The sequence below is a fragment of the Schistocerca cancellata genome, chromosome 5 (assembly GCF_023864275.1).
Source record: "Schistocerca cancellata isolate TAMUIC-IGC-003103 chromosome 5, iqSchCanc2.1, whole genome shotgun sequence".
NCBI lineage: Eukaryota > Metazoa > Arthropoda > Insecta > Orthoptera > Acrididae > Schistocerca > Schistocerca cancellata.
In genome coordinates, this window is record NC_064630.1 from 829,887,534 (window position 1) to 829,907,921 (window position 20,388).

The window sequence follows — 20,388 nt, forward strand, 5'->3', positions numbered from 1 at the left end:
AAGCTTAGGGCACGGTTCTAAACTTAACACGTCCTGGTAACCATGTAGACTGTGCCAGTATCCTATATCTGACTTCTTAGATTGCCATCTTGGATTCTAAACTTATTACCATGTACGCTGAGATGGTCATGTTGGATCGCCATCTTTCACTTAAATGATCTGGCACTCAAACAGGCTGGCACAGTACTCCCACGTCCGCCATATTTGATTCTGGCATCATAGTGATGGGAAAAGCCCAGAAGGAGAAGTGTTAATCTTCGCCATGTTCCGGCGTAACGATAAGCGACGGGACGAAGGTGAAGAACACAAGAGTAGAAAAGGCGGTGAGGCGACGTCAGCCACTACAACAGGAGCGCCCTCTAGCCGAAGAGAATGTAACCGCCGCTCCTGACAGCCTCAGCCGCACAGTACTAGAGCCGATCTAGGAGAGCACTGCGATAGCAGTGACGTGTGAGCCATATCAATTGCTTACATGGACCTTCTATACAGCAAAGGGGTTTGACTGTTTGAGGATTGTAAATTCAAAGTTAAGTATTGTCTCTCTTCTTTATTGTAATAAAAACTATTGATGTGATTTGCTTCAATTGTTGTACACCATTCCGAGAACGCAGCATCCTATAAGCACTCTATAGGAGACGAGTGGGCAGGACCCCACACGTAATCTTGGACTTTATTCATAGAAAATTGATGTAGGTCCACCATTTTGAATTTTTTAATTTACTTCATTTTACAACTAGTCCATCTGGGCCATTTTGAGCGTCCCATGAGTATTTCAATTACCATCCTTTTAGTTCATAGGGCAATTAACCTGTGAAGTCGTACAAGGAGGGATGGGGAATGTGGCAACAATGCATGATATCGTTGTCGGCATCAAAGGGAGAGCAAGAGGGGAGACATTTGGTAGCAGTGCACATATCCAACTACATAACTAACACGTTATACCAGAAATCTTCGACCACCACTGCTGATAATTTTTACTCAATATTTAAGGACCTGAAAGCCAGGACGTTTTTATTACTTGTCAGCGATGCTACTCCTTGTTCTTTATTGTTCAAATTTTACGAGGTGTGCCTCTTTAATCTTAAGCTAAAAAAACACAATTTCACTCACTGTTTTGATGCCTCTCTGTTTCCTCCTATCCTCTGATTGTTGAAAACTGGCCTTTTTTCTGTTCCTAATCGGATCAGTCGGATTGTCTGCCTTGTGTTCTTCGTCTTTCTTTGGGACTCCGCTCTAATACCGCTTTTTCTCATCTTGCGCTATTTTTTGATGCGAAATGTCCTGTCTGTTCCGATTTTAGACCCTTTACTCTTTCCACAACATCCTGAAGCCCTGTTAATGCTCTTATGTATTCGCTTGTTTCCCTACCTTTCTTGGTGAGACCTGGGACCGGACTTTCCAATTTTCTTCGAGCTGTTGGAAGTTTTCTTTAGAAAAACAGCTTTAATATCGATTTTTAAGTTTCTTGAGATATTACATCAAAAAACAATTGCCTTTCCTCATAAGCCCTCCAACCAAGGTTGATGTGGTCAAAAATTTCAGATTTAAGGCTTCTTGGATATCAGTTAACTGTTGCAAATAAACACGGTCATTAACAAATTGCCGGTCGGAGTGGCCGTGCGGTTCTAGGCGCTACAGACTGGAGCTGAGCGACCGCTGCGGTCGCAGGTTAATCCTGCCTCGGGCATGGATGTGTGTGATGTCCTTAGGTTAGTTAGGTTTAATTAGTTCTCAGTTCTAGGCGACCTCAGAAGTTAAGTCGCATAGTGCTCATAGCCATTAACAAATTCACAGACAATTGTTGTTCAATATTAAATAACATCCAGTTAAATTGTGTTGGGGACATGGACATCCACCTTTGGTCCTCTTCCAATGGAAAATTCCCCTGTGCATTATTCTATGTTGACAGAAGCCATTAACGTATCATACACTACTTTACAAAAAAGGCGAAGCACCGAAAGGGGAGGAGGAAACTATGTAAAACTTCAGGGTAGAGATCAGGCGTGATGTCACGTCAGTGATATAAAAACGAGTGAGATTTGCGAGGACTTGGCAATATGAACCCACTTATCTGTATGTCGACGCACCCTCTCCAGCCTAGCTGCATGCACTGATTTGACTGGGTAGTGGCGTGTCACAAAGCCTTTGTACCCTCTCGTGAGACAAGGTGGCCCACATCTGTTGTAACTGGTCCTCCGGGGTACCCTGGATAATGGGAACGGGAAGAAGCTGTCATCAGACCAGGTCTCATGCGTGTTCTATTGGGGGGTAGGTCTTGCTCTTTATCGCACAGACAATTCACAGAGACTAAGGCATGTTTGGACGACGATTGTCCTGTTGAAAAATGACACCACAATAGTGCCGCATGAGGCGTAAGACGCGTGAATGCAGGATGTCCATCTTTACGGCATAAGCGTTCCCTGAGTCACTACCAGCCTTGAACTGAAGTCGTACCCGATGACTCCCCACTCGATGACACGAGGGGTGACACCGCTGTGACTCTCCACATCATTGTAAAAGTGGGACCTCTCCCCGTATAGGCACCGTACTCGTCTATATTGGTCATCCGGGGGAGTGCAGAACCGCGATTCACCTCTGAACACAATGAGAAGCCGTTCATCAGTAGTCCACTAGCCTCGACTGCGGCCTCACACCAGACGCAGCCGTCTGTGTTGCGGTTCTGAGGTAGCCCATATACCTTGTATGGGGCAGTAATTCTCTCGTCCGGCTGCTGCCACTCTTCGAGCAGCGGTGCAGGACGACACAGGACTTAGTCCACTACTTGCGTTCAGGTGGCGCACGCCTTTATGAAGGGACTAAGACGCCGACCCTCTGTTGTGGTGTTCAGGAGTGATGGACCGCCCTCTTGACGACGAGTACGTCTGTCATAACGCAGCCATGCAAACCAACATCAGACTGCTGTCTCATCCAAATACCCCACAAATCTGGATATTGTGCGATTCGACCAGTCGAATGGAGACCTACAATAAGGCCCATTTCATCTTGGTCAGATGCTTATAACGCTGTCTCACAACAATGTACGGCATCTCCCACCCAACAGCTGACGCTGGTAACACCCAGCAAAGCTGCTAACAACATTAAACCCAGACAACACTACCGTCCCTTCTACCAGACGCAAGAAATTACAAGTCTAATTTCCTACATACCCACCCATAGCGTGCACATGCACCATGTTGCGCTGATATATTACCGTGTTTCCTGATGACTTTATTCTTTTTGCCAAGAAATGTAGGTGTTACGTAATATATTTATGTCCTTTTACCACACCTTGTTTAGTCAGTGCCTTTATAACTGCAGTTGGGTTCAGAGAATCGAAGGCTGTTTCGGAATTGTAAAAGTTAGGCATTTCATATTCATTGGCTCAACTAATTACTTCATATACGGAGCGTATATGGTCTATTGTGCTATTACCACTGCATTATCCGGCTGTTTTATGGGCTAAGCGTTTCGGATTGATGCGATTTGTCAAGATTTTAGAGCAAACTTTACAGATAACGGCCAGTAACCTGACGGGACGCTAACTCCTTTGAGTCATGAATTCTTCTTTTTTGTCTGAAAGGCTTACCTTTGCTTTCTTCTGGGCGAACCGGATATGGCCTTTTTATATACAAGCAATAGAGATTGTAGCCAGTTTTTTCTGTTTATTACAGTTAACCTTAACTGTGTGACCATCATGACCCTGTGGCTTGTCATCCTACATTTCATTTATAGCCTCCTTATTTCTTTTATGAGGATTTCTGGCACTTCGTCACTTTCGTTTGGTAAGGTTATCTTTTTGATATAGCTTACTCTAGAAATTCATTATATGCTCCAGAATTTCGTCCTAGACTAGTAATTCAAGCTAAACTATTATTACAGAACTTACGACTTCTTAAAGAACGTCGTGCAAATCCTAAGCTGCTAAAGACTAAGGTAGTGATCGCCGTAGATATAAAAGGTTTAGCCCTTGTTTTAGTCTCTGTGATCCCTTAATCGGGCAGGTAGGTTAGAAAATTTAAAAAGGGAAATGGATAGGTTATTTTAGATATAGTGGGAATTAGTGAAGGTTTTAAATTGTAAGACATTTCCAGGGGCAGATGTGGACTCTGACCACAATCTATTAGTTATGACCTGTAGATTAAAACTGAAGAAACTGCAAAAAGATGGGAATTTAAGGAGATGGGACCTGGATAAACTGAAAGAACCACAGGTTGTACAGAGTTTCAGGGAGAGCATAAGGGAACAATTAACAGGAATGGGGGAAAGAAATACAGTAGAAGAAGAATGGGTAGCTCTGAGGGATGAAATAGTGAAGGCAGCAGAGGATCAAATAGGTAAAAAGACGAGGGCTAGTAGAAATCCTTGGGTAACAGAAGAAATATTGAATTTAATTGATGAAAGGAGAAAATATAAAAATTCAGTAAATGAAGCAGGCAAAAAGGAATACAAACGTCTCAAAAATGAGATCGACAGGAAGTGCAAAATGGCTAAGAATGGATGGCTAGAGGACAAATGTAAGGATGTAGAGGCTTATCTCACTAGGGGTAAGATAGATACTGCCTACAGGAAAATTAAAGAGACCTTTGGAGATAAGAGAACCACTTGCATGAACATCAAGAGCTCAGATGGAAACCCAGTTCTAAGCAAAGAAGGGAAAGCAGAAAGGTGGAAGGAGTATATAGAGGGTCTATACAAGGGCGATGTACTTGAGGACAATATTATGGAAATGGAAGAGGATGTAGATGAAGATGAAATGGGAGATACGATACTGCGTGAAGAGTTTGACAGAGCACTGAAAGACCTGAGTCGAAACAAGGCCGCGGGAGTAGACAACATTCCATTGGACATACTGACGGCCTTGGGAGAGCCACTATTGACAAAACTCTACCATCTGACGAACAAGATGTATGAAACAGGCGAAATACCCTCAGACTTCAAGAAGAATATAATAATTCCAATCCCAAAGAAAGCAGGTGTTGACAGATGGGAAAATTACCGAACAATCAGTTTAATAAGCCACAGCTGCAAAATACTAACATGAATTCTTTACAGACGAATGGAAAAACTAGTAGAAGCCGACCTCGGGGAAGATCAGTTTGGATTCCGTAGAAATACTGGAACTCGTGAGGCAATACTGACCTTACGACTTATCTTAGAAGAAAGATTAAGGAAAGGCAAACCTACGTTTCTAGCATTTGTAGACTTAGAAAAAGCTTTTGACAATGTTGACTGGAATACTCTCTTTCAAATTCTAAAGGTGGCAGGGGTAAAATACAGGGAGTGAAAGGCTATTTACAATTTGTACAGAAACCAGATGGCAGTTATAAGAGTCGAGGGACATGAAAGGGAAGCAGTGGTTGGGAAGGGAGTAAGACAGGGTTGTAGCCTCTCCCCGATGTTATTCAATCTGTATATTGAGCAAGCAGTAAAGGAAACAAAAGAAAAATTCGGAGTAGGTATTAAAATCCATGGAGAAGAAATAAAAACGTTGAGGTTCGCCGATGACGTTGTAATTCTGTCAGAGACAGCAAAGGACTTGGAAGAGCAGTTGAACGGAATGGACAGTGTCTTGAAGGGGGGATATAAGATGAACATCAACAAAAGCAAAACGAGGATAATGGAATGTAGTCGAATTAAGTCGGGTGATGTTGAGGTTATTAGATTAGGAAATGAGACACTTAAAGTAGTGAAGGAGTTTTGCTATTTGGGGAGCAAAATAACTGATGATGGTCGAAGTAGAGAGGATACAAAATGTAGACTGGCAATGGCAAGGACAGCGTTTCTGAAGAAGAGAAATTTGTTAACATCGAGTATAGATTTAAGTGTCAGGAAGTCATTTCTGAAAGTATTTGTATGGAGTGTAGCCATGTATGGAAGTGAAACATGGGCGGTAAATAGTTTGGACAAGAGGAGAATAGAAGCTTTCGAAATGTGGTGTTACAGAAGAATGCTGAAGATTAGATGGGTAGATCACATAACAAATGAGGAGGTACTGAATAGGATTGGGGAGAAGAGGAGTTTGTGGCACAACTTGACCAGAAGAAGGGATCGGTTGGTAGGACATGTTCTGAGGCATCAAGGGATCACCAATTTAGTATTGGAGGGCAGCGTGGAGGGTAAAAATCGTAGGGGGAGACCAAGAGATGAATACACTAAGCAAATTCAGAAGGATGTAGGTTGCAGTAGGTACTGGGAGATGAAGAAGCTTGCACAAGATAGAGTAGCATGGAGAGCTGCATCAAACCAGTCTCAGGACTGAAGACCATAACAACAACAATTAGTCTCTGTGATTGTTATGAGAAACAAGAGAACAGTTTTTACAGTTTCTTCACACAATTCAACAAAACCTGACGTTTTAAAATCACAGACTGGGCATATGATCAGAGAAACTGAACAGTTCAAATTTCTTGTTTTTCAGATAGATAGTAAGCTGTCGTGGAAAGCCCACGTTCAGGATGTTGTTCAAAGACTTAATGCTGCCATTTTTACAATTCGAACGGTATCTGAAGTGAGTGATCTTTCAACACTAAAATTAATCTACTTTGCTTACTTTCATACGCTTATGTGCTATGGTATTATATGTTGGGTTAACTGTTACCATTCTAAAAGGATATTTTTGGCGCAGAAACGGGTGGTTCCGGCAATAAGTGGTGTAAGTTCGCGAACGTCTTGTCGACCCCTGTTCACGAGTCTGGGTATTTTGACATTGGCATTTCAAGATATATATTCCTTCCTGTCATTTCTTGTTAACAATATTAGCTTATTCCAAAGAATAAGGAGATTAGTTAATACGCGGCAGAAATCAAACCTGCATTTGGATCGGACTTCCTTAACTCTTGCGCAGAAAGGTGTGCACTATACCGCTGATTCCATTTTAAATAAGCTACCCCTCGAATTCAAAAGTCTTAGCAGTAATCCACGCGCTTTTAAATCGAAACTGAAGAGTTTCCTTATAGGTCACTCATTCTATTCTGTCGAGGAGTTCCTTGAAAAATTAAGCTGATTCTTGTTGTATTGTTGATTGCGTTTACTTAAAATTATGGACTCATTTTTTCGGGTTCATAAACATTTATTTTTGTCTGTTATTACTTTTAGGTTGTAATTTCATGTATTGACACGTTCCATGACCTTGAAGATTTGCTCCTCAGTTTGGTCCTACGGAACTTGACGTGTAAATAAATAAATAAAATAAGATAAATTTTTCAGATCTGAACAAAACATGACGCACAGATGATAGGACAAATATGTCAAAACAAGGTTGGGACATGGATAAGTTCTTTGCATTAATTGTCAGGTGAAATTCAGATAACTAAGAATTGAGCCGGATTTTTTATTTCTATTTTTTAATTTGAAAATCCTTGATGAGAAGAAATTTTCGTGAAATCCACTGCTGAATATTTTGCAGAATTCGGCTGAAATTAGTTGTCTGATGGGATTCACAGATTGTAGTCTCTTCAGGTTACAGGTGTACACAATGAAGAAGATTACGTTTGCATTTACTTCCAACGCAAGCCAGCCTCTACTCGTATTACCGTGTTTTTTAAACAAACCTACCACTCCACCCAGATAAAATGTCTAAACCGAATGATTCGTATAAGCAGAATCACGCTCCGGAATCACCATTCCCCACCTGCTCATTTCGATAGTACTTGCTGCAATAGCAGTGCGCTGTTGGCCCGTGGGCCAGCCAGCCGCCAGCCGCCAGCCGCCAGCCCTACCTTGAAGATGGTGCAGGAGGTGGTGAGCGCGAGGCAGACGGAGGTGGCGACCGTGGGCAGGTTGGTCCAGTGGCCGCGCAGGCCTGCCAACTGCCCCAGCACGCTGCACAGCAGCATCAGCAGGCTCCAGGCGGTGTAGGCCGAGTACAGCAGCGGCCTGCCCCCCGTGGGCCACAGCCCGACCGCGCGCAGCAAGCCGCACGGCAGCCGCAGGTCCACCAGCTGCGCACACACGCGCCCAAGCGCCCTTCAGCAGGTGCAGCTCACACCGCCAGTTACCAGTTCGATCCGAGACTTTTGGCCCTTTTCCGTGGGCGTTTTTGAGACATAATGAAGTACTACGTTAAAACCCTGTCATTTCGTAAGCACAGTGTGTCAAGCACAGACGCCGTGAGGCAGCTAGCAAACATGACGGTCACCAAAAACCTAGTTACGCCTTATTATGGCAGCCCAAATAATTGTAATTGGATAATGGAACTACTTTTCAACGTACACTAATGGCCATCAAAATTGCTACACCAAAAAGAAATGCAGGCATTCATTGGACAAATATATTATACTACAACTTACATGTGATTACATTTTCACGCAATTTGGGTGCATAGATCCTGAGAAATCAGTACCCAGAACAACCACCTCTGGCCGTAATAACGGCCTTGATACGCCTGCGCATTGAGTCAAACAGAGCTTGGATGGCGTGTACAGGTTCAGCTGCCCATGCAGCTTCAACACGATAGCACAGTTCATCAAGAGTAGTGACTGGCGTATTGTGACAAGCCAGTTGCTCGGCCACCATTGACCAGAGAGATCTGGAGAATGTGCTGGCCAGGGCAGCAGTCGAACATTTTCTGTATCCAGAAAGGCCCGTAGAGGGCCTGCAACATGCGGTCGCATTATCCTGCTGAAATGTAGTGTATCGCAGCGATCGAATGAAGGGTAGAGCCACGAGTTGTAACACATCTGAAATGTAAAGTCCAATGTTGACAGTGCAATCAATGCCAACAAGAGGTTCTAACCTCCCCCTCACTTATCGACCTTAATGACAGTGAAAACTGAAAGTTTGTCAGAAGTAATAAATTTTGCTACACTCTGACTTAATTTAGCAAAAGAATTAATAAAACGGGAAAATTGAAAGTTAATTTAGTGACTGAAGTTAATAGTGAGCTTTCTTTCTGAAGCACATCGAAATTCAGTAAAATACGGTTAGTCTTGGACTACCTCAACAATCATTTCAAAAGCTACTTGAATCTACGCAATTTAGAAACAAGAGATTTAACTTTGAACTTGAATTAAATGATTCTGAACAATTAACAATAGTAAAATTTAGTACGTACCAAGCTGAGCTGCAGTCACAGGTAAGCTAAAATACGATAACAAAACTCGCACTCTTAATTTGTGCTTGTGCAATCTAAATACTGTGGCCAGCTATGAATACTTTAACTGAACTTTGAAATTAAAGTAGTGAAGTGGAATGATGCTGGCGTTTGAATTTCAACGACACTCGGGTTCATTCCGGAAAAGGAAGGGAGACAATGAGCAACAAAGGTTCATGCTAAGTTACTGTAATTATAGTTACGAAAATGGTACAGTTTGAAAAGCTGAGGTCTGCCATACAGTTCTAAAACTTTACGTGCTTCCAGTCTTCCTTGTTGGTTGATTGAAGGTTTGAAGCCGTCGATCGAGGAGGTGGCGACAGTCACTCATTGTCGGCCGTCGCTCTTGCAGAAGCTGGATGTTGGCGCGCCTTCTTCTCGACACGGTCACCAGGCGAAACGGGCTCTTGATGTGCGCCAGCTAATGCTTCCCGTCCGCGACACCATGTCAGAAACTATCATCGCGAGCCGAGCGCAATTACATGCTGCCAAACCCCGAAAGCGCGGCAACTCGCTGGAGCGTCACACAACACACCTGCTCCACTCGCTACTCCAGCCAGACTCCCTCTGCTCAGCCCGCGCTCCAAGCGGCAGAGTTAACACTACCAAAGATCCTAAACACTTTCGTTCTTCACACGACCTATCGATGTAATCGTTCGATTGCAGTTTTCCCTAGGCAAGACCCAGCGTAAAAATACAAATAATATTTACGAAACAAACCAATTATACATCGACATAAATGCATAAATATATATATATATATATATATATATATATATATATATATATATATACAAATAGTAAAACAATTACAATATACGAAGACACAGAAATGTTATATATTCAGGTAACAAAAATAAGGAAAACAAATTTATAGTACAATAGATGGAAATAAAAGGATATGCATTTCCGGCGTTACAAGGTGACCGAGACGTGTAACCAATGACACCCCACACCGTCACGCCGGGCGATACGCCGGTATGCCGATGACGAATAAACGCTTCCAATGTGCGTTCACCGGGATGTCGCCAAACACGCATGCGACCATCATGGTTCGGTAAACAGAACCTGGATTCATCCGAAAAAATTACATTTTGCCATTCGTGCAATCAGGTTCGTCGTTGAGTACACCATCGCTGGCGCTCCTGTCTGTGATGCAGCGTCAAGGGTAACCGCAGCCATTGTCTCCGAGCTGATAGTCCATGCTGCTGCAAACGTCGTCGAACTGTTCGCGCAGATGACTGTTGTCTTGCAAACGTCCCCATCTGTTGACTCAGGGATCGAGACATGGCTGCACGATCCGTTACTGCCGTGCGGATAAGATGCCTGTCATCTCGAGGCCGTTGGGATCAACACAAAGTTCCGTATTACCCTCCTGAACCTACCGATTCCGTATTCTGCTAACAGTCATTGGATCTCGACCAACGCGAGCAGCAATGTTGCGATACGATAAACCGCAATCCGACCTTTATTAAACTCGGAAACGTGATGGTACGCATTTCTGCTTCTTACACGAGGCATCACAACAACGTTCCACCAGGCAACCCCGGTCAACTGCTGCTTGTGTATCATAAATCGGTTGGAAACTTTCCTCATGTCAGCACGTTGTAGGTGTCGCCACTGGCTCCAACCTTGTGTGAATGCTCTGAAAAGCTAATCATTTGCATACCACCGCATCTTCTTCCTGCCGGTTAAATGTCACGTCTGTAGCACGTCATCTTTGCGGTGTGGCGATTTTAATGGCCAGTAGTGTAGTTACCAAATGCCTGTAGAAGCAGTAGGGAATTGCCGCCACCCGTTTCTTCCCTGCACGACAGACAGCCGCTCCTCGGCCACAGAGCCTACAGAGACAGACGCCCCTACGTCGACCAGTGTCCGTGTCTCTCACTCTGTGATTGCTGTCAATCAGTTCTTCGATTGTGTATAAATTCTGGTCTGGGGCCCGCATCGATGGCCTTCTAGATCAGCATAACTGAGACTCCATTGCACTAGAGCTGGAGATGATATTTCATTTGACCCACATGCAGCTAGATTTTCACGGTGAATCGGTGTACAATTTAGACGTCTTCCCTGAAGAACTGTGCTGTCACGTGTACTTCAACTTTGGAGTTCCTTTGCATTTTGCATGGCCACACACTCATACACCTATTACTTGTAACGCCAGCAGAATTGTATCTGCAGCAAGTGTTGTAGTTATTCGCTGCAGGTTCGAGCCTAGGGAAAGGAGGATAGGCAACCGGCACGCCTGGTAGTATGACAATGCTGTAATCAGCAGGTTATCAGAGGGCATTCAAAACGAGATAACGATCTCATCTGAGGGTCCACTGACAATGCTTAGCCCTGTCCCCTGCTTACCCCTGTCCCCTGGAACAATAAGATTCGAGCACCCCCTCCCTCTTCTCATATTTCATAACTGGGCCACATCAGTGAACGTCTCCAATCTGGAGCTATTCACCATAGGGTGGCTATTTGTTAATAGCACAATAATGTTATTGTAATTATCTTAAGTAATTTCAGTCATGTTCTATGGCGTGAGAATTCGTTGATCACAAATTAAATTTAATATTGCGCCATTTTAGTCATTTAACGAACTAGAAGACTTTCGTATTAAATAAAACAACAAGTTTATTGTTTCCAGTCACTGTTTATTTATCTTCACACGCGTTTCCAAGGCTTAAACCTACATCATCAGGAGGATTGATATTTGTTAGTTTGACATTTGTGTGTGTGTTGTGTTACGATTTTTTGGAGGAACTTGTGGCACTGTCTGCAGTGGTCAGAGTTTCCTGTCGGTGCCGTAACACATCACATGTATACTGTCATATTTTGTAAACAAATATTTGTGTGTGTTACAAAACGAACGTGTTGCCCTCTTGGTCGAAATATTGGCATCATAGCAAATTCTACAAGCACTGGAGTTTTACCGATTTCCAAATAAAGACTGCATTTGTAAGAAATACCTCATCACAATCTTGATAAGTCAACATCCTACATGTCCTATACGTGATGTCATAGTTGAGACATTAAAACGAGCATGTTGTTGGAAACAATGACTCCACAGTATATTTATGTCCGCCCCCGGTAGCTGAGTGGTCAGCGCGACAGAATGTCAATCCTCAGGGCCCGGGTTCGATTCCCGGCTGGGTCGGAGATTTTCTCCGCTCAGGGACTGGGTGTTGTGTTGTCCTAATCATCATCATTTCATTCCCATCGACACGCAAGTCGCCGAAGTGGCGTCAACTCGAAAGACTTGCACCTAGCGAATGGTCTACGCGACGGGAGGCCCTAGTCACACGACATTTATATTTATTTTAGTATATTTATGACGTCGCAGCAAAATTCCGAGGTTTACCGATTTCCAACCAACGATAAGTTATGTGTATGTGTAAATAATCACATAGGGAGATGATGACCTGTATTTCCAACCACTGCAGGTCATTCAAGGCAGACAGGTCTAAGCTAGGGTACAACCAAGCAACGTGACACTTGTTGGGGTGGACCATACGTCAGATGCTGACATGCGGAGTATAAAAAAAAATGGCTCTGAGCACTATGGGACTTAACGTCTCAGGTCATCAGTCCCCTAGAACTTAGAACTACTTAAACCTAACTAACCTAAGGACATCACACACATCCATGCCCGAGGCAGGATTCGAACCTGCGACCGTAGCGGTCGCGCGGTTCCAGACTGTAGCGCCTAGAACCGCTCGGCCACTCTGGCCGGCTGCGGAGTATCGCTGCAACTGCAAACACTGCACTAGCGCTGGAGAAATTTGCAGTATTCAGCGACAGATCTGCCTCCTGGTGGTGAAATCACTGCTATGAAACCAGGCACTCCGGGCAGAGTCATTCTACCCGTGGCAAACAGGCCCCAACACGTCAGTGGGAATATGTGGGCTGCACTGCGGATTAGCGCCCTCCCCTTCATCCTCTCACTCTCTGTCCCAGTCAGAATAGAGCTGCCTAATCAGCCTGGTTTCAGAACTAACCAGAATTCCCTGAAACACCGGGAAGTCAACTATTGCTAGAAAATTCGTAAATAACTAAAAAAATCCGAGTAGGAGCACTACCTATACTTCTCTGTCCATCACAGTGGTTAGGTTAGTCTGGCGTTTCCTTCAAACGTGGGCAGAAATGGCACAGTGCGACGAACCTGCTACATTCGCCTACACGTGAACCATACAGGGCACATCGGGAAAAAATTAGCGACATATACAGTCCTGCAAGCACAGTGACGGTGGACTCGATCTGCCTGTGCTCGCAACGCAGAATAAAGAGACTTTTAACGCGAAATAGTATCTTGTTATCGTAGCGCGCTGCGTCACTGTAAGACTCTAGAATACATGCAGAAATAATCCAATGTATTTACTCACGTCCTCTCCACCCAAATGAGACTGAGTTATTGCCACTGTGCAGCAAAAATCAACGATTTCTGCATATGAAGCCAAAGACTCACAGAGATGCCGGCACATCTCTCACTTTATGATAAAGTGCAACCTTGTAGAGCTGCAGGCTTTTCATGTCATTTGTCGATAACTCAAATCTCCAAAGTCTACATGTAACTACAATTAACTATTCACAAACAGGAATGAAGACACGCATACTGACTGAACGTACCTGAGCGCAGTACAATCACAGCTACTTCTTCTCAGCCTGCAACTTCTTGCATACGGAGTACTACATCCCTCCGAGAAGTACAACGCATCTGTACTTTCAACATAGTCCAACATTTCAGCAGGGGAAGTCGAACCGCGCCCACAACACCAAGTAATCGCGGGAAATATTGCTATACATGAAACATTCGCTGCCCAGTCTCGCTAGCGGTAACGGCCGCATACCTTCCCCCTCCCACAAGTCATCAATAGCAACGCCTAGCACGGAGAGGCCAGTTTGTGACCAGCAAAAGCAGCACCAGCTGTATACAGACCAAGCGCGGCCGTCACTTGTTATGCAGGTAGTACGTCACATGAGTAAGAAGGCACTCTGCAGCCAGCAGATGGTGAATGCAAGCAGCTGTAAAACATCCTAAAATATTTTTCTTATTATGTGTCTACCTAAATACCGAGAGTGACACGCCACTAACTGTGGCAAAATTTCCCATGCAGCAGGAGTTTATTAAGTCATCCGCACAAAGAAAGAACAGTCTGAGTCACTAGTGATGACAAATAAGCAGTAAGTTGCGTCGTGTTGACAACCTCACCACCGTGATGGCATCATTAAATTTATCGTTTTATTGACGCATACAGTGGCAAAATACGACGAATGTATCACAAGACAGGTCTGGCCACTGCTTCCTACGAAGATGAGAAACGGAGATCGAAATAAAAACCCTTATGGTCAGCCTATTTAGTTGATGAAGTTGAAGGCCACATCCAGTAGCAGTGAATTATTTTCAAAATATCCACAGGTGTGCTGCCGGTCTATAGTGTCCAACGGGCACAATATTTCGGCGATCATACATGTCGCCATCATCAGGTGAACTGACGGACTGAGCTCCTGTGAACGTGCCGGCACGGAGATCCGTACGCTATGGCTGCTCAGAGGGAACTGGATTCGGTCGCGGCGGCGGCCGATTTAAATACCCTCCGCCCGCGGCGCGCTCCCTCCGCCGTCCGCGCCCCGCGCCACGGTCGCGCGGTGGAACAGATTGCAACGGCGTCTGAGATGACGTCGGTGTGATGGCTCTGTCCGCCGTGGTCGTCACAACTATACGTTTGCTCGATTTACTCTCGATTAACCCAATCGCTGGTTCCCAAGCCTTGCTAAGATTATAGCCACAGTCACGGTTTATGAGGTCATCATTGGTGCGAATTTCGATGGCGTCTCTAACAACGCTGTCCCAGTATCTCGACGTCTGTACCAGAATCCTCGTGCGGTCATACTCCATGGCGTGATTTTCCGACAAACAATGTTCAGCGACCGCCGACTTGCTCAGATACATCAGTCGAGTGTGCCTCTGGTGTTCACGGCATCGATCCTCGACGGTACGCATCGTCTGACCAATATACGACTTGCCACATTGACACGGAATCTGGTACACGCCGGCCTTCCTCAAACCGAGGTCATCTTTGGCGCTCCCCACCAGTGCACGAGTTTTATTTGGAGGACAAAACACAGTTCCGACCTGGTGTTTCATCATAATGCGGGCGATTTTCCCCGAGAGTGCGCCTGTGTATGGAATAAATGCAGTGCCTACCTCCTCCCTCGTGACTTCATCCATCTCAACAGGTTGTGCTGCAGTGGTTGGGCGGAGAGCACGTTGATTCTGCCACTCTGAGTACCCATTTTTTCGAAATACAGTTCTCAGGTGTCCCAATTCCTGGGGTAGACTCTCTGCGTCAGAGATAGTGCGCGCCCTATGTACTAGAGTTTTAAGTAGCCCGTTCCTCTGTGAAGGGTGGTGGCAGCTGTCTGCGTGCAAATACAGATCAGTGTGCGTTGTCTTCCGATACACCCCATGACCTAGAGTGCCGTCAGCCCTTCTCTTGACCAAGACGTCAAGGAAAGGTAATTTACCCTCCGTTTCAGTCTCCATAGTGAATTTGATGTTGGGGTGTAAGGAAGTCAAGGAGTTTATCCATACCATGTGGCCAGATGACGAACGTGTCGTCCACGTAACGGAAAAAGCAAGTAGGTTTCCATACGGATGGCGACAGGGCTTCCTCCTCGAAGTTCTCCATGTATAAATTCGCTACCACTGGTGAGAGTGGGCTACCCATGGCGACTCCCTCCGTTTCTTCGTAGTATTCTCCATTAAAAAGAAAATACGTGGAAGTCACGACATGCCTAAAAAGTTCAGTGGTCTTCTCGTCAAACTTCTGACTAATCAATTCTAGTGACTCTCGAAGAGGTACCCTCGTAAACAAGGAAACGACGTCAAAACTAGAGATGGGCAAAACTGTTCTTTTCAGAGATTGGATCAGAACTGTTCACTCCCTGAAATGAATTAGCTCTTTTTCATGACTCACCACTCATTTACAATAGAAAATAAATGGAAGGCACATTGCCCTTTAAACTTGGTTTATTCCAGTACTATACCTGTATTTTGATCTTATTTGATCCTATTTTGAAGTAACACAGATAATGAGTAAGAATTTTGTATTATTTATTGAAATTTCCACGATATGACAAAGTTTTTGATTATTGATTTATTTTGCACTATCGTGGTTTTTTGGGTGATCGGAAAATGTTGTAACTTGAGATTTACATTAACAATATATTTGGCTATAATGTATTAAAATTTCATTAACCTCATACAAATACATCGCAAGCCATATATTTTTAAAGTGAACGTTTCCTTTCGAAGACGCCTAAAATCGCAAAATCCGTACCAGAATAAGAAAAAAAATATAAATTTGACTGTAAAATGAAAGTGCTGCATATAGCCTTACGCAGAATAAAACAAGGAAAATATTGGTGTATCACATTTTGCGATACGTTTATCGGTTCGCTCGTAATTAAAGCGTAAATTCGAGTGTCCGTAATAAAAATCCTATAGTAAGAGGAGTCATCAGGAACCTAATCTAATCAGTTTAAACAAATAAAAATAAAATAAAAACAATTGATGTATACATAACATAATAATGTAATATACATAGCGGTATTACTACGAAGAACAATATCCAGTGGGGACGAACTCGGATGCAGAGGCGCTGAGTCGAGCAGGTCGAGCCGCGAGCTGTATTACTGCGTGAGCTGAGACCGCAGAGACCAGAGTGACACCTGTGTCGCTTTGCTCGACGCTCTGGCTAGAGTCGAGACGGTGGGGTGAGCGTTGAGCGGGCGAGTTCCGAGGGTGGGGGGGGAGCGGTGAACTCACCCGCTCCGAGACAAATCGTCCGTTCCCTTGCGAGCAGGTTTTTGCAAGTAGTTCCTATGTTATCCGCTAGGTGGCTCTCTGTCCTGTTCTACATCTACATCTACATTTATACTCCGCAAGCCACCCAACGGTGTGTGGCGGAGGGCACTTTACGTGCCACTGTCATTATCTCCCTTTCCTGTTCCAGTCGCGTATGGTTCGCGGGAAGAACGACTGTCTGAAAGCCTCTGTGCGCGCTCTAATCTCTCTAATTTTACATTCGTGATCTCCTCGGGAGGTATAAGTAGGGGGAAGCAATATATTCGATACCTCATCCAGAAACGCACCCTCTCGAAACCTGGCGAGCAAGCTACACCGCGATGCAGAGCGCCTCTCTTGCAGAGTCTGCCACTTGAGTTTGTTAAACATCTCCGTAACGCTATCACGGTTACCAAATAACCTTGTGACGAAACGCGCCGCTCTTCTTTGGATCTTCTCTATCTCCTCCGTCAACCCGATCTGGTACGGATCCCACACTGATGAGCAATACTCAAGTATAGGTCGAACGAGTGTTTTGTAAGCCACCTCCTTTGTTGATGGACTACATTTTCTAAGGACTCTCCCAATGAATCTCAACCTGGTACCCGCCTTACCAACAATTAATTTTATATGATCATTCCACTTCAAATCGTTCCGCACGCATACTCCCAGATATTTTACAGAAGTAACTGCTACCAGTGTTTGTTCCGCTATCATATAATCATACTGTATCATATTGTATAATCATACAATAAAGTTGCTCGCATCAACTGCCCAGAGGGCAGGACGTGCGACTGAAACGATCGCCGACAGAGTGCGATGCGAAGTTAAGCTGCGCCAGACACTGCACAGTGCACACGGCAGACGACACACAGAGACGGCACGGCATATGTGAAACACAAAATCCAATGGGGCACTGCACAATGCAGGCAGCCAAGGTAGAAGCAGGGCAGAGGCCGGCGCTGGCTGTGTTGTGTGGCGTGCACTGTGCTCTGACCAGCAGAGGCGCTGCTGATATGCTCCGTCTCTCTCTCTCTCTCTCTCTCTCTGCCGTGGGAAACGTTTGGAGCTACCGTTCTTTTTTTCTGAATCACTGATTGTTCTCTCCTTTGAAAGATTGAACTCTATGAATTAGTTCAAGAGCGGATCCCCCATCTCTAGTCAAAACTCACCATGATATCTGACTCATCCAACCTGAAGCTATCAAGGCGTTTAGCAAAATCCACGGAATTACGGATGTGATGAGGGCATTTACCCACATAAGGACTTAATATTCCCGTCAGGTATTTGGCCAACAAATATGTAGGTGCCCTGATGTTGCTGACAGTGGGGCGTAATGGTACCCCCTCTTTGTGAACCTTCGGGAGTCCATATAGTCTAGGCAGTACCGGACCTTGGGGTAACAATTTCTTAGCGTCATCCTCCAGTAAATCTGCGTCCTTGAGAAGTTCCCTCTGAGCAGCCATAGCGTACGGATCTCCGTGCCGGCACGTTCACAGGAGCTCAGTCCGTCAGTTCACCTGATGATGGCGACATGTATGATCGCCGAAATATTGTGCCCGTCGGACACTATAGACCGGCAGCACACCCGTGGATATTTTGATTATCAAATACGCCGGGAGAAACTCAAGAATCACAGTGAATTATTTGTTGCTTGTGGTAATACCGTAATACACTCCTTGCTAACTTGGTACAAGACTTTTACCAAAACCAGTCATGTGATGCTGGTCGAATGTTAATGTACTATCGTCGTGAGCATCTGTGAAAAGATGTAGAAGGGCAGTGAAACTACGACTAGGCACTAAATGATTGGACGTCCACGACTCCTCCCAGAACCTGAGGTTCGGATGATTATCTGCTCTGTAAAGTAGGATGAATTGTGGTCTGAGGCGTCTCTGACGAAAGAGCACAAGTGTTTCGTAGCATTGTTGAACATGGAGCTCCACAGCAAACCATCGCTTCGTGTTTATATGTTGGCCCAACGACATCGTCAATTACGATTGCAGTGAGCACGAGAACATCGGAATTCGAGCGTCGATCAATGGAAACGTATCGGCTCTTCGGGTGAATCCACAAACGCCGTCATCGAGGTGAACGGCGACTCGAAACGTGCAGCGTTAACGTACGCAGGCTGGAGGGAGCAATATTATGCTGCGGGAGGCATTCGCTTGCATAGGACGTGTGGTAGTGATCGAAGAAGCACTGTCAGCTGCGAACTACTTGCATACCTTTGTGCTCGAGGCCTTCCCGATAACGATGTTGTCATTCAGCAGTGTAATTGTCCGTGTCTCTGAGGCAGAGCCACGCTAGAGTAGTCTGAGGAGCATTACACTGAACTCACGTTGATGTCTCTGCGACCAAATTTTCCTGATGTAGATCCTGTGGAAACCATCTGTCTCACTATCGGATGCCAACACCACGTACTAAAACTAGCGGTCCCTTATTTACGCCAGTGACATGACCTTTGCATAGACATCTAATTCCACACCTCCACAAAACCTGTCACCAACCTGTCGGATGCGTGATAAGCAGGATCTTTCCAAAGACGGGCAGACAAGCTATTAAGCATGTGGTCATGATGTTCTGGCTCATCAGTGTACTCTGCGGTTCATAAGGGTAGAGATACAGTTGCATGTATTAGACTATAATCTTGCAACTCAGTCTCCATCCCATCCTTAAACTTCTTGAATTTTGCCCTCCCAATGGATTTTTCATCCACCATAAAATGAGTACCCCAAAATCCCTCGCATCCCTACCTCGACAATAATTACGCTTATGATTGGTAAATACGAGGGTTGGAACTTAAATAGTGGCCACTATTCTTCATAACCGATACAATAGAGTTACATGTTTGCACCCGCTACTGTCCTTCAAAGTAGTCACCAGCATAGTGTAGAACCCGTTGCCAGCGATGTGGAAGTCGTAGTACACCGTTAGCAGAGCCTGTTCTGTTGATGGTGCGAATGGAGCGGTCTAAAGATATGGTGATTCTCCTGTACGACTGTGATGGTGTTACCCTAACGCATTATGTTCCTCTACGGCAGACCGTCAATGCACAGTATTACTTGAAAATCCGAATCACTGTCCGCACCTTGGTAGGCAAGCAACAAATAATTATAGATTAGATTGACCCAGATAGGTAAACATCGGGTAATGTACATACTATTATGTTGAAACGTCCCCTTTGAAAAAATTATACAAGACTGTGCTTAAACTGACACACAATATTTTTAGCGCAACGCAATCTGACTATCAAAGATCCCTGCAAAAGTATGGCCCTGAGTAACATTAAACTATACCTTTCAGAAATCACTTACCTCACAAAAATCTTCGTTACTAGAACTACTGCAATACAGCGAGCGCCACTACTGCCAGCTAAATAAAAGATTCAAACTACGGAAGGCACTAACTACTGATAGAGATAGTTAGCAAATGAAATATATTAATAGAGAACAAACAA

The 20,388-nt window shown here is 44.6% G+C and overlaps 1 protein-coding gene across 1 annotated transcript in view; it reads right to left on the bottom strand.

Annotated features, from left to right (window-relative positions):
• Window positions 1–13,612, bottom strand: part of LOC126188827 (uncharacterized) — a 165,655-nt gene extending 152,043 nt beyond the window's left edge. The window contains exons 1-2 of the mRNA XM_049930440.1: window positions 13,571–13,612; window positions 7,650–7,940 (exon numbers count right to left, since the gene is read on the bottom strand). Coding sequence (XP_049786397.1) covers window positions 7,650–7,940; window positions 13,571–13,612 — 333 coding nt within the window. The remainder of the gene's footprint in view (window positions 1–7,649; window positions 7,941–13,570) is intronic.
• Window positions 13,613–20,388: the final 6,776 nt, after the last annotated feature.